This window comes from Cydia amplana, chromosome 5 (genome assembly GCF_948474715.1).
Source record: "Cydia amplana chromosome 5, ilCydAmpl1.1, whole genome shotgun sequence".
Classification (NCBI taxonomy): Eukaryota; Metazoa; Arthropoda; class Insecta; order Lepidoptera; family Tortricidae; genus Cydia; species Cydia amplana.
Window position 1 is genome coordinate 12,285,395 of NC_086073.1, and position 14,336 is coordinate 12,299,730.

At 36.1% G+C, this 14,336-nt stretch overlaps 1 protein-coding gene across 1 annotated transcript; it reads left to right on the forward strand.

The window, feature by feature from the left end:
* Positions 1 to 910: 910 nt before the first annotated feature.
* LOC134648066 (glycerophosphocholine phosphodiesterase GPCPD1-like) lies at positions 911 to 7,914 on the forward strand. The gene is made up of 7 exons (XM_063502507.1): positions 911 to 1,998; positions 2,461 to 2,686; positions 2,912 to 3,121; positions 3,274 to 3,396; positions 3,541 to 3,675; positions 6,624 to 6,770; positions 7,334 to 7,914. Exons 1-7 carry the CDS (start codon positions 929 to 931, stop codon positions 7,694 to 7,696), a joined length of 2,274 nt encoding a protein of 757 aa, XP_063358577.1. The 5' UTR covers positions 911 to 928; the 3' UTR covers positions 7,697 to 7,914.
* The last annotated feature ends 6,422 nt before the right edge of the window (positions 7,915 to 14,336 follow it).

Genomic DNA, 14,336 nt, shown 5'->3' on the forward strand with positions numbered 1-14,336 from the left:
TTGGTGGTGGTGGCTTTTTTGTTACCAATGTGCAATGTGTAAGGAAATCTGGTAACAAAAAAGGAATGTTTCATACAAACTTTCTTAGACATTTTGGGAAATATGGTGAATATTGTTCAGCTTCATGTACTTTACTAGCATACCAATTTTTATAGAAATCCGACACTCGGTTTAAGCCAGCTTCCCACGGCCCGTGTTTATTACAGGCAAGGCCGGACCGCGCCACGCCTGTGGATGCCTGTGCGGTTGATTACATCGGCTTCCCACGGCCCGTTGTTTCACAGATCTGACCGCGCCTTTACAGGCCGGTAGATCGTGGGAACGGTTGCATCCGACGAGGCCTGTCGCCACCCGCACGCGCTGTCCCAGGTGAAATAAACCGACGCAGACGCGCCCCTACAGGCCGCGACAGGCACCGTCGCGACGCGCCTTTGATGAGTTTGATGTTACCGACTCCCGACGGATCGGACGGGTGACGACAAGCGACCACAGGCCTCGTCGGATGCGACCGTTCCCACGATCTATCGGCCTGTAGAGGCGCGGTGAACTGTGAAAAAACGCACCGTGGGAGGCCGGCTTAAGATGTGATCGAAACGTACAATTTTTTGAGAAATGCTTAAATATATATGTCACAGACAGCTCGCTTTAAAATGTCAGTGTCAAATTTCTTCAATTTCGTTTCAAAATCAAAACTATTAACCACCTCTGCACTGCAATGAATCTAAAAAGTGATCCAATCTTTTATCATTTTTAATTTCCTTAAATAATTTTATAATAATGGTACCTGTACATGAAAGTCTTATAGTATTAAAGCAGTTGATATTATTTTGTTAGTGAGACCAAAGAACAATTTGACAAGAGATCGGGAGTGCTCTGCAATATTGACAAATAAAATAGTCGTCAGCGTCACTTGCCCACCGTCGGTAGTATGCAGAGCTGGTTCTTTGCCCAAGACCGGAAAAAACTGAAAACTAGAATTCCTCCGAAATCGCCCGCCAAGCCACCACCGTCGCCACCAAAAATGTATACCGAAGAGTGGAAATTTAGTGTAACCGTTCCATATGCTAATGTTAGCGCACGAGATACCGTCGTTATTACGGGGAATATACCTCAGCTCGGTGAATGGGATTATTTGAACGCAGTTCCACTTGAAAAGGAGCCAGGTAGAGATGTGTGGTCTAACACTATAACAATCCCAAACACATGCGAGATTTACTATCGCTATGCCGTGTGTACCTTCGATGATCATAACAAAGAAGCAATCATTGTGCGATCTTGGGAGACCAATGTTTGTCCTAGAGTAATCAAGGAAAACACGCGTGAGCCATCACTAGATGTCTACGGGCACTATGATGATAAGGTCAGGCTCTGTAGAGGATGGCTCACATGTCAAACATTACTGCAATTTAAATTTGTCAAAAATCCATTAAAGCTTAAGACTCGTTTAGCTGGAAGACTCATTAATATAAAAGTAACTCCAGTCAACTTGAGTTTTGGAACTGAAGGTCAGATTGACGATTCACTAAGCACCGACACTGCTGAGGTCCCCACCGGAGTTTCTGTAGAGGTGGCCACATTGGATAATGATGCTTCCCTTTGTCAGCTGCACCCACAAGAACAGTTTGGAAAGGAGTACAGACCTGATGATATTCTTATTGTTAATATAATGGCCCAGAAGCTGGACAGTGTGGCTTATCTAGTAGATTTCTATTGCTATAGTACTAGAGCTTCCACTCAGGAACCGCCATGTCATGTTGGTTACACATACGTACTGCCCAACATGTTCAAACCCTCGGAAGGAATGTTAGAATTGCCAGTCACATGCAGCATCAAGCATAGACCTCTTGGGACGGTGAACATTCAGTATTTGACTATAAATCCCATGTCAGAGACTAAGCTTAACTCTTTTGAGGTTTCATATGCAAAGCATTGGAATCCTACATGGACCGGGTTGGAGGTAGGCCATCGGGGGCTGGGAGCTAGCTTCAAAAAGAAAGAGTAAGTTCTGTTAAATATTTTGTAATAAGCCTTCTTGATCAGATGATATAACTTATATATTATTTTAGTTTTAAAATATAAAACAGTTTTATGAGACCTCCATTATATTGTTGGAAAAGTGTGTTTAATGTGACTGTATCTAAGTATAATTGGGCATCAAAGTTTAACATTTCTGATTCTTGAATTAATTGTATCTAGGTACATTCATGTTTTTGTTTTATATTTCTATGTTGTCACTGATCTAGTATTTAAAAAGGGCATTTGAAATGTATTGCCACTAGCTGTGCATATTTTAAGCCTAACTTTTTGCTTGGCAGTGCATGATTGGCATTCAATTCACTAGTCTCCTCACAATTACCTGTTAGCCATGTCATTTACCAGATATTCCTAAATACTTATTTAATCATATCTTTGATGCTCAATTACAAATCTCTCTTTAAAATGTAATCTGACAATTTTCAGAGGAAATTCTATTCGTGAAAATACCATAGCTTCTCTTAAACAGGCAGCTGCAAGTGGTGCAGACATGCTTGAGTTTGATGTTCAGCTAAGTAAAGATATGATACCAGTTATATATCATGATTTTTATGTATGTATTTCTATGAAAAGAAAGAAGGAAGTTGACTTCACAGAAATGCTTGAATTGCCTGTGAAGGACTTGACTTTGGAACAGCTTCAGAAACTTAAGGTATAATTCAGTCTATTACAAAAAAATAGAATTGTTGCCAGTTTCCACTTTATTAACACATTCAGTGCCAGCGCTCAAGCTACGCGCTACGAGCGTAATTGATAACATTGGAAAAACAGTATGTAGCGAAAAGCGACTACGGATATGCTGGCAGTGAATGTGGTAAAAGATAAAAACAACTCTCTAGAAAGACTATTTTTAATGAGGTAATTTTCATTTTTATAGGTATACCACTTAGTTGAGGGACGAAGCCATGAAGCCCTGTTTTTTGATGAAGATTTAGATGAACACCAGCCATTTCCAACATTGGAATTGGCTTTAAACACTATAGATAGCCATGTTGGATTCAATGTTGAGCTTAAATGGACCATGGAATTGGAGGATGGCACGTTTGAGCTTAATAACCCATTTGATATGAACATTTATGTTGATAAGGTGAGCAAAACAATGCAGTAGTGTGGTAGTGGTAGTGGTCATTTTGGAGTCTGAGAGAAACCTTTAATACTGAAATATTAATAATTATATTTATGTAATCATTTTCTTATAATAATATTATAATGACACTAACTTTTTGATATTCATTCTAGGTACTGGAAATTGTTCTGAAGCATGCAGGATCGCGAAACATCGTGTTTTCCTGTTTCAACCCTGATATCTGCACAATGGTCAGAAACAAGCAAAACAAATATCCCGTCATGTTTTTAACTATCGTAAGTAGTGTTTGATTTCTTTTGTACGAGTATTTTATATTTTATTCAGTAGATGTACACATATTAATCGTAGGGTTTATTCAGAGTTTTACAAGGTATTCAATATAAACGTCTAAACAACTTGTATTATGATAATATTTTCAGGGTGTCACAAGTAAATACAAGCCATACCGAGACCCCAGGTGCCTGTCAATTCCGGCTGCAGTACAAAATGCCATCAGTTCAGACATTTTGGGCATAGTTGTGCACACAGAAGATCTGCTCAGAGATCCTACCCAGGTATTTACATATTTAGATAATTCTCTAACAGCCTTCTAGCTTAGGCAGTAGTGACTAGTGACCCTATATATGAAGCAAGACCTGACTATACATAATCTATGTTTCTCAGTATATATTCATTTATATAAGTATATCGTAGTACCCAAAGTACAAGCTTTGCTTAGTTTAGGCCTAGGTCGATCTATGTAAGATTGTCCCAAAAATATTTATTGCAATATGAAAAAATGCCTCTCTGTTGTACCCAGGTTGTACCACTTGTACCTATTTATTTATTAGTTGTCTTTTGGCTGACCCTCGCTGCTACTAGAAACAACACAACAGTGTCCCCTTCATGGTCGGCACGTGACTATAAATAATCTCTAGCTTCAGATATAGTTCACGTGGTTTCCCACGCAAATACGACTGCGTCATGCTTTTGTACGATTTATCTGTACTTTGCAACGCTGCTCAAGTGCTCACATAATACATGTTATAAGTCGAAGACTTCTTGTAATATGTACAAAATATAGGAAAGTTTATTTAAAAAATACTTATAGTACCTACCTACTTATATGTTACCTACCTAATGTTATTTTACCTTCCGAGCTTGCGTATATTATCTTGTCCCGTATACGTCCCAGACAATTTGGACTGGCTATCAAAACCAGATCCAAAACGATTGACACTTGCATTTAATCATACAAAAATATTAACCTCCTCTCTCTCTCTAACTCGGTAGTCAAGTAAAAAAATTAAATAATGGAAAAAATATAACAGTTATCGTGATGAGGAAATAGATATAAGTACTTACAGATAAGAATGTATGTAGATAGACTATAAGAGTCTCTTTTGCCAGATATATTAATTACTTGTTATGTACATAGTTGTCCCTTTCTTCACTTGACTAAGAAGGCATTCAAGCTTTAAAAGTCTGCTTTTGATTTGATATGGATTCGACATTACTCTCAGATCTCAGTAAATTTTGAACAAAAATAAGTATGATAACGGTATTTATGGGCAAGTGCCAGCGAGATACATTGAAAGTACAGTCGCCATCAGATATATCGGAGCGGCCAAGGTGTTCACAATATCTGAACACGCACTCTAACGCCTTGACAATAGAGACGCGTTCAGATATTTGTACAGTAAGCTGCAGAGATAACGGACCCCCCCCCGCCACTTGCAAACAAGTTTCTATGCGAGGGGTCAGTTATGTCTGCAGTTTACCGTAGGTACCTAATTGTCAAATCAAGGTTAAATTGTTAAAGTTCGAATGCCGATCCACTCACGTAAGTAATTTGCGACACTGTAAATTTGAAATGAGGATTAATTTTAATGCTAATGTTATTGTTACAAAGTAACAAAACTTTATGTTTTTTAGTATTTAGTACATAAGTAAGGTAAGTACACCATAAAATGATAACATTCATTATTATTACTTTTATTTAGTTTTAAAGTGATTATATAACTTCAGTCAGTGTCGTTCTCAAGTTAAGCTTGAACTACTACGACAACGCGACGCGGTAATTCTGGTTTCGAACCAGGTCAAGGATGATGTTAGAGCAAATAGGCTGTTAAACAACATTTGGAATTGATTAAAAAATAGCCGGAACTTTGCATCAACGCGCGCCCTAATGCATATAGTTGAAATCTAATCAGTCGCATAAATCGAGTAATTCTCACACTTACAAGAGGGGGCTTAGATGAGACGACCTGCACCATAGAAAAATCATTTATTTCGCTTCAATAAAAAATATTCTACTTTTTCCTAATCAGCACACGATAGGTACTGAGTATGCCCTTAAGAACGGATCCGCACTATTTATGTTATTATGTTACACCTTCTATTATTTTATTTTACTTAATTACATATTTATATCCAGTCTGCTGATTTGCCATGTCAATCTCTAGTCTCTATAAGTCTATACTATATCATTATTCATTAACAATACGATAGTTCTTCACACATGTACTTAAACGGTAGAGTTGTAGTGTTTTTCTCTGCAGCCTTAAATCTACAGAGAGTGACTAACAGGCTAGTGCTATAAAACTCAATGGGTCAACGACCGGTGTTATAAGATCATAACAACGAAATATATTCTCTTCGTCAATGTCATAAGTTCATTGACGCGTACAGTTAAATTTACTACATATGGTTGACGTCGAAGATATCTGTACAAGTAGTTATACAATTCCCGACTTGATACATTCGATGGATCACGGACAATTGTGTAAACATATTTTTGACGTCGACTCTATATGTATAGAGTAAAGGTACCTATAGCAAAGTGAATTTGAAATAGAGGCGGATTGTCAAAGTAAATTATGTAGCCACAGTAAATTCACTGCCATCTTTGGCAAAAGATTAAAACTGTTCGAACGCCATTTGACTAAGGGTCAAAGTCTAACAGTTTTAATCTCTTGTCAAAAGATGGCAGTAAATGTACTGGGGCTACATAATTTACCATGACAGTCACTCTGTATACACTCTATTCTCTTTGCTAATAGTAAGTAACTAAATAGGTGATTTATTCTGCTTAAAATGTGGAACATAAGATGTTTACACGAATTATATGAAACACAGAAATCCCATCTTTTGTATGCCTATATATAATAATTTTTGAATCGTTAAATAATGTTCAATTGAACCCCTATTTGTTGTAATATCCTTCGTCCTTACAAGTTTTTTAATAATTATAAATTAATGTATAATACCTACCTATTTCAGCTCTCTAATAATACTTTCTGTAATAACTTAATTTTAAATTGTTACTCGTTTTACTAGCATTATTGTATTTAGGTATATTATCTTTCTCTCCTCCACGGGACAGGCATTGCCTAGTGTGGAGGTCAGTAAAAACTGTATCCATGTGAATATTTTTCGGAAATAAACGATTTTTATTTTTATTTTTTTTTTATTAAGTATACTTAGGTGAAATAAACTTACAAGATATAATTTTAATTTCCAGGTCAAGTTGGCGACGGACGCCGGATTGGTGATATTCTGTTGGGGCGACGACAATAACGACAAGGCTACCATCAAGAAACTTAAGAATCTCGGCCTTCATGCCGTCATATACGACAAACTTGACCAGTACACCACTAAAGAAGTTAAGGTAGCTATTCTTACATTACCTTCCAAATATATTTTTAAATATTTATTTAATTTAGTTTTCCATAACTATTTACTTATTCATAATATTTTTTTAATTACGTATTTGGACTTTAAACGAACGATTCCTAATTGTTCTATTCCACTGAATAAAATATATTATCTAGAAAAAACATAACTATAACTTCTACTAAGTACTTGTTCTTTGTCGGTTCGTTAAGTTTCTATAGACACTGGAATGACTCTTCACCACGCTAACACGTAGGCTACCATTACATCATTACAAGCTATTATTAGTACCGCATTTTTGTTTTTCTGCCTATCACTCTTCTGCACCATTTATTTTATTTTTAACTTAAGTTTTATATTGTGCAAAAGGGAAACCTGTTGATACAGCAAACAATTTTTGGCGTCGAAAATCCAACTTTAATAAAAAAATACGCTACTCAGCACTGAATTAAGATCGATTCTGATCGATGCTGATAAAACAAACATCCCTCTTGTCCCACTCTTGATTGCGATTTTATCTTGTCCCGCTTGCTTAAAACGATTTGACTGGCAAAACAGGAGAGCATATTCCTGATGGAAGCGCGCGAATCCCAGCGCGATGTGATCCGCCTGGCCGCGCTCTCGTCGCCCGCGTCCGGGTCCGCGAGCAGCGCCTCCGCGGAGGTGTCGCGCGGCGCCGCGCGGCCCTACCTCGACCTGGCCGCTCGCCTCGCCGCAGCGCCCTCTACCGTGACCTCCCTAGAGTCCCTCGCGTCCACCGACGACGAGGATAGAAACTTGAAGAGAAACAGGGACATTATTGCTTGCATTGACAAGGAATCCCAGGTGAAGGAGCAGCGCTACAACTTCCAAGGGCTGTTTCCGGCCGGTGACAATAAGTCGGCTAGTATCAAAAAGTCGCGTAAGAGTGACGCCGAATGAATTTATCTAGAGCTTGCAGCAAAGTATGTTTTTGATTTTATTTTTTGCTCAATTTATAGTTAGTTATTTCATTTTAAGGGCAGTAAATGCGGATCGCTTTGTATATATTTTAACACAAAATGACCCGGTTTAATTGCTCTTAAATTAGTTTTATTACATCTGTACAGGTATTAATTTTAAATTGATTCCAGTAACGTAACACATTTTTGTATTTTAAGTTTATAAATCGTAGTTAGACTTCATAGATTTCATTTGAATCATGTTAAGTTAACTATTAATCTGAAACAGTACAACTGCGTGCAATGTTCATCATAGCATAGACACATCATATTATAGTTACCATTTACATAATTAATTTTAACTCATGGACGACATTCCCAAAATATAGCACCAGTCAGCCAATCTTGTGATGTCTTTTACATATTTAGCTCTAACAGTTGTTAAATTTTTGGCATCAGTGTCAGCTAAGCCTATTAACCTTTTGACCGCCAGACGGCGAAGGAATATGCCGTGCTCCCGACGCTAGGCGATCGCAATTATTTAAGCGAAATTGAACTTTACGGAGTCCCTCGTAAATCCTTATTACATTGGCGAAGTTGTCGGCTGTAGCCGTCGTTGGCGTCCGTGGCAAGACTTTTCGATGACGGCCACAGCCGACTGTGGCGGTCAATGGGTTAAAACTCGGTCCATAAATTCAACTTTAATCACAATAACTTGCCTTCAATTCTACAAACCTCTCTATTTTCTGTATAAGCTATGAAGCTATGCACATTATTAGCATTTTAAATAGGTAGATTAGGTAGTATAAAAATGTAAACATTATTTCAAAGTAAAGTAATAAATTAAAGAGTAAGAACAACAATAAACAAATTGAACAAGTTGTGATCACTGACCCAACGTAGATTTTTTTATACATTAAAGACTAGTTTTTTGTAGGTATGTACCGATATGTACCATTATTGTACCAACACTTGCCATAGGCGCTAATCAAGCTTCTAGTCAATCTGCCCATAGTTGAAGAGTGTCTTTTCAAAAGGGCTTATTTCTCTGTAGGAGCTTTTTTTAGCATTAGAAAAAGACTACGCGATCTTGACGTGACTTTTAATTGAAAAACGTTATTTAAAATCAGTATGAAATTATGACGTTTACTTAACCCATTCATGGCCACGAACCGCCGAGCGTACACAATACGCCAGGCCACCATACAAATCGTTTTTAGCTAAAACGCATGACTCAGCTTATGGGTCTCGAGCCTGGCGCGAACGGTAAATAAATCGCCGCTTATGAAGCCGGCCAGTTGGACAGCATTATGCAACATTTTTACTAACCACCGATTTTCTGTGCCTATCAAAAAATAAACTAATTATTGCAGTTTGTAGGAGTGAATATTTTTACTTTCTACAAGCGTTTAATGTCTGACCAAGCTAAGTTGGTAGCAAATTTTATAGCCCAGCAAGCAATAAAAGTGCAAGTGTTAATTTAAACGTCATAATTTCATATAAGTATGACATTTAAATTACACTTAGGTACTCAGCCTGTGCTATCAAAATCGCTGCCAACTTAGCTTAGTCTGATTCTATTTAACTTGCCGTGTCATTCAACAAAGGTGAGTTCAGGGTTCCAGAATTCGTAGCCAAGTCATTCGGATGAAGCAGGTTCGGGGTCCAGTTCATAGCACAGTCGGTCAGGTTAGGCGGGTTCAAATTCCGGTAATCCATAGCCATGGTCACAAAATACGAAATCACTAAACAGCACAGGAGGAGTATAAAGTCGCCAACGAATAAATCGTGACTAAATAATATTTTCCATGTTACTCCAAAATACATCTCTAATAGGGGGGATGGGATGAATCACATCTTGAACTCTTGTGACAAATACCACATGAAAGATAATACCGCCGCCGCCGTTCGGATGCATTCCTTGTTTATTGTCCAAGTGTGTCCGATAAGCTTACACCTGGTCGGTCATTATCTTTGTTTTGGTAAACGCCATTATATTAGTAACAATAGAGAACTTAAAATGTATTATAGTACTTACTTTCTAATCTGCCGTAGAAACCACGATGTTTGAAAAAACTTGTAAATATTTGTCACAAACTATTTGTTATACAATACATATTAGTTAGTGGTGACTGTTTCAACCGCCTTGTTCTATATTGAAACGAAAAAAAAATAACTTTAACATCAATGTTAGTAGGTAATTGCCTAAGATACAATACAACGAACACCAAATATTATGACATAAAAGTACAGTGGGAAAAAATCCTCGTTGCCTTACCCCTCATACAAAACAAAATATTATTATACTACGGCTTGGTTCCTACAAATTGTTGCTTACCATCTACCAAACAGTAATCAGTTGTAAAATGGTACAATATCAAACAGCTTCAACATGAATTAAGCTTTAAAACCAGCCAATAAAGTTTATTTTAGCCTGCTACGGAAACATTAGCAGTTTTTACAAGTAGCGCCAGGCCACGGTGACCCATACCTTGAGCCCTGTCAATAACTTCTGAGATATATATATTTTTTGTATTTTTTCAATATAGATTTTTCTGTTTGCTTGCATCGCATTATATATCTAGAATTTCAGTATATTTACTATATTGCACTGATAGTAAACCAAACTTGAATATTCGAGACCCTGTTTTCATTAAAAAAAAACGTGTTTATAATTTTTATCCTAGTATGCCTTATAGAAATGATTGTTAGCTTATATGTTACATACGTTATTACATCAAATTACGTTTCGTTTAAGTTTAAATCACAATTTATTCAGGACTCACATGTGAGTCACTGGCCCTGCGGAACTGTTTGAGCATGACCCATACGCTGAGTCGCTGGCCCTGAATGGGTTAACACTTGCACCGTCTCTGGGCTATCAAATTCGCTGCCAACTTCACTTGGAATGACTCTATTAGGTTTTAGGTGATGTGAAAAGCAGCATGTGTCACATGGTAGGTACCTAGCCAAATTATATCCACCTTGGGCGTTATCACTTGAATCCCTCACTACGCTTAGGATTCAATTATAGAATTCTTCGCTTCGTTCAGGATTAAATCTACGCCCACGCCGTAAATTGATCATTTTGCTTCCTTGACCCTTATGTGACACAATCTACTATTCCATAATGTCAATAATATCAGGGGGACTACGTTTGTATAGAGAAGCGGTCGTTTAGCGTCTTAATTTGTGACGTTATCTATGAAAAGGGACCTTATTGTCGATGGCACTTACGCCATTATTAACGATGCTCCGATATAAATACTATGCCACACGACGCTGTGCGGCGTAAGCGCCATCGACAATAAGGTCCCTTTTCATAGATAATGCCCCATTTTACTTATTGAAACTTCGTAGTTTTCGCACTCCTCCCTGGCTCTGGTGTATAAGGGTGGTATTTTGACGTCAAACATATAACAACCCTCTTTTCGCATCGAGGGTTAAAAACAAAACAAAAGCTTTTAGAATCAGGGGGTTAGATGAAGTAATGATTAGCTGTCTAAAAATTCTTGCTTCGTTTCTGTTTGCCTAAGATGAAACTTTTATAGAACAACATTGAAAGAACATTATCCTAATTGTTTGTCTGTGATAAGTAGTGGTCAAGTTCTTATGTTACCTATTATAATAGATAGTAAAATTCATAATTTTAATTATAAAATGTATGGTTGAATTCAATATTTTTCTGTATAATTTTTAAAATTGTATTAAAGTGTAAGTATTTTAACGTAACCTTTGTTTTATTTTTCAAGTGCATTTGGTTGAACAGTTACAAGTTGCTTATAGGGGTATTTTTTATCAAATCGTCTTTTTTATCTGTCACTGCAAAGTGCGATGCAAAGTTTGTTAATATCGTAAAATTATTCCTCCAAGATTTCCTCATTTTATGTAGGTAAATAATTAAATATGTTCATCATAATCTCAAATTATGTTTTATGATAACATGTCTGAACAAAAGGATACTGCTGGTTCATCGAAATCTAGTTAAAGGTACTTTTTCATATATTATTGCTCTCGCACTATCTATGCTGAGTGGACGAGGTATTTAAAAATATCTGAACACGCATTGATAATATCCGACTTAAAATTTTGAACAAAATTTCAGTTGGGTATGGGTTGTGTTATATAAGTTTATAGACAAGTAGGTACCTACCTACGGTTGCTTACTTTAATTGTCGAGTCGTTTAGGGTTCGAGCAAATTCGGTTAATAGTATACACTTGTATCTTGTATACACGTACCTATACTGTGAAATTACCAATGCAATGTAAACCCTAAATGAGTCAACAATAAGGTCCGTAATCCGTAAGTACTGATAGCCTTGATGGACATGTAATAAAACAAACAAAAGACATAAATAGTAAAAAGATGTATTTCTTTAAAAGTTACATAAAAATAGGTGTATAAGGAATTTTATTGCTTAATTCTAATGTTTTAAGTACTTGAACAAATTTGGACGGAATGTATTAAGACGTATCAAAATATCCATTTACATACTAAAATAAATATGAGCAGATATTTTTATATTACATTAATATAGACAATTACACCACTTTCTCGCTGGAAAACTACTGTACAGTAACCTGCAGAGGTCACTGACCCCCTGCAAACGAACTTCTATGCAAGGGGGGTCAGTTATCTCAGTCAGTCAGCTTACTGTAGTACTGAAATAACACATCATTGATTTTTTTACTCTGCAATTTTAAACATAATGTTCCACAATTAACAATTTTGCACCAAACATTGTATTATTGCTACTACTTACTGTAGGTAATAACTTATAGACATTAAGTATAATATAAAATGTATTTTATTTATATCAAGATACATAGTATTTATTATATTCTTATACATAAACACCTTGTTATTAGTAAAGGTAACACGTATTGTAGGTATATATTTTAACAATAAATTCATCGTGAATAATAAAATTGTGTAAAGTATATTTTTGTTTAAAAAACAATCCAGCTCAAAATATATTACTTTTTCCTTAGCTAAAATTTTAAAACAACATTTATGAGCTTTGGCTAATATTTTTAAGAGAAGAAAATCACTGACTAGCTGCATTAGATTGTGATCTAAATTCAGTCCAAAAAAAAAAACAATAAAAAATAAAATGTAATAAATTTATCGAATTTTACTGTGTATAGTTAATTTAAAAAGTGACGCAACCATATTTTCCATGACCGTAACACATCACAGGCAATATAGCCCGGGTTACGTCTGTAAACTAGTACATACAGGCGGACGGTCATACAATACAGCGAACCAAAAAAAAAACTTCTTTTTTGAGATTAATAGGTTCATCAAAAGTACGAGTATGTGAGTAGGTATTTATTAGAATACCTAACCATTAATGGGTGTTCAGTGTTCACGGATAATGAGTGAATAACCAACAGGTTATCCCACGAGGTTATCGAGGTTCCCCTTATCGCAAAACCATATTTCTTACCCGTTGGCGGGGTTCCAAAAGTATCAATATTACCATGGTATTACCACTACATGTTATTTATATTAAATCTCACAACTTAATCTACCACATCAGAGTTTATAGAATAATAATACCGATAAAATACCATAACATAACAAAATATCCGACATTAGATACCTATTTAAGAATAAATAATTAATGCATTACAGAGCAGCTTTGTTTTTCAATATACATTAGAAATACAGGTACACGTTTAGGGCTGCATTAAGCGAAACAGGTATAATTTGATTGGGTTAAGTACCTACCTACTTTAGTTTCGAAGATCTATATGTCCACATACTTGCCACTAATGTTTTGCTGAATATCAAATTCTCCCTGATATTGTTCAAAAGAATTAAATCCACATGGGGTATCTTACACTATTATACAATGTAACAGTATTATATTACAATAGCTTTTAGATAATTATGGCCACAAATGCATAAATATTCGATTTTTATAAATTACGTATTAATACGCTTATAGAATTTTGTTTTGTCGTCTCCACTTCTTAGTGAAAGCGGCGAACAAATTCTGGGTTATTAGGTACGTACATTTCATTTCATATACATTTTTACTATTATCAGGATTAACAATAAAATAAAGCGATTAAATAGATAGAGATTATTCATACGGTTTTTACTGGTATATATTGTTGACATATGTAATAAATAAAAGTAAAATATTAAGGTTTTTCGCTTAGAGATCTATTTATTTATAATAGTCATGTTAACTTGTGCGATTCTACGTATGAGTTAGGAATACCTATATGTATAAATTAGTATGGTGGGACAGTTTGAACACCATAAACAATGTACTAATAGCATTTATATAAAGCATGAAATCATACTCATTGAAGAAGTGACCAGCAGGTTGTCTATCACACGGTAAAGAGATTCACTAGAGGCAATGTCAGAGAGACAAAGGTCCAATTAATTACAAAACATATGGGACTGAAACCTTGAGGTACCTACCTAAAGGTACCCCGTGAAATGTATTTAGGAGCAATACATCTTTATACAGAGCGCTGGTGGCCTAGCGGTAAGAGCGTCCGACTTGCAATCCGGAGGTCGCGGGTTCGAACCCCGGCTCGTACCAATGAGTTTTTCGGAACTTATGTACGAAATATCATTTGATATTTACCAGTCGCTTTTCGGTGAAGGAAAACATCG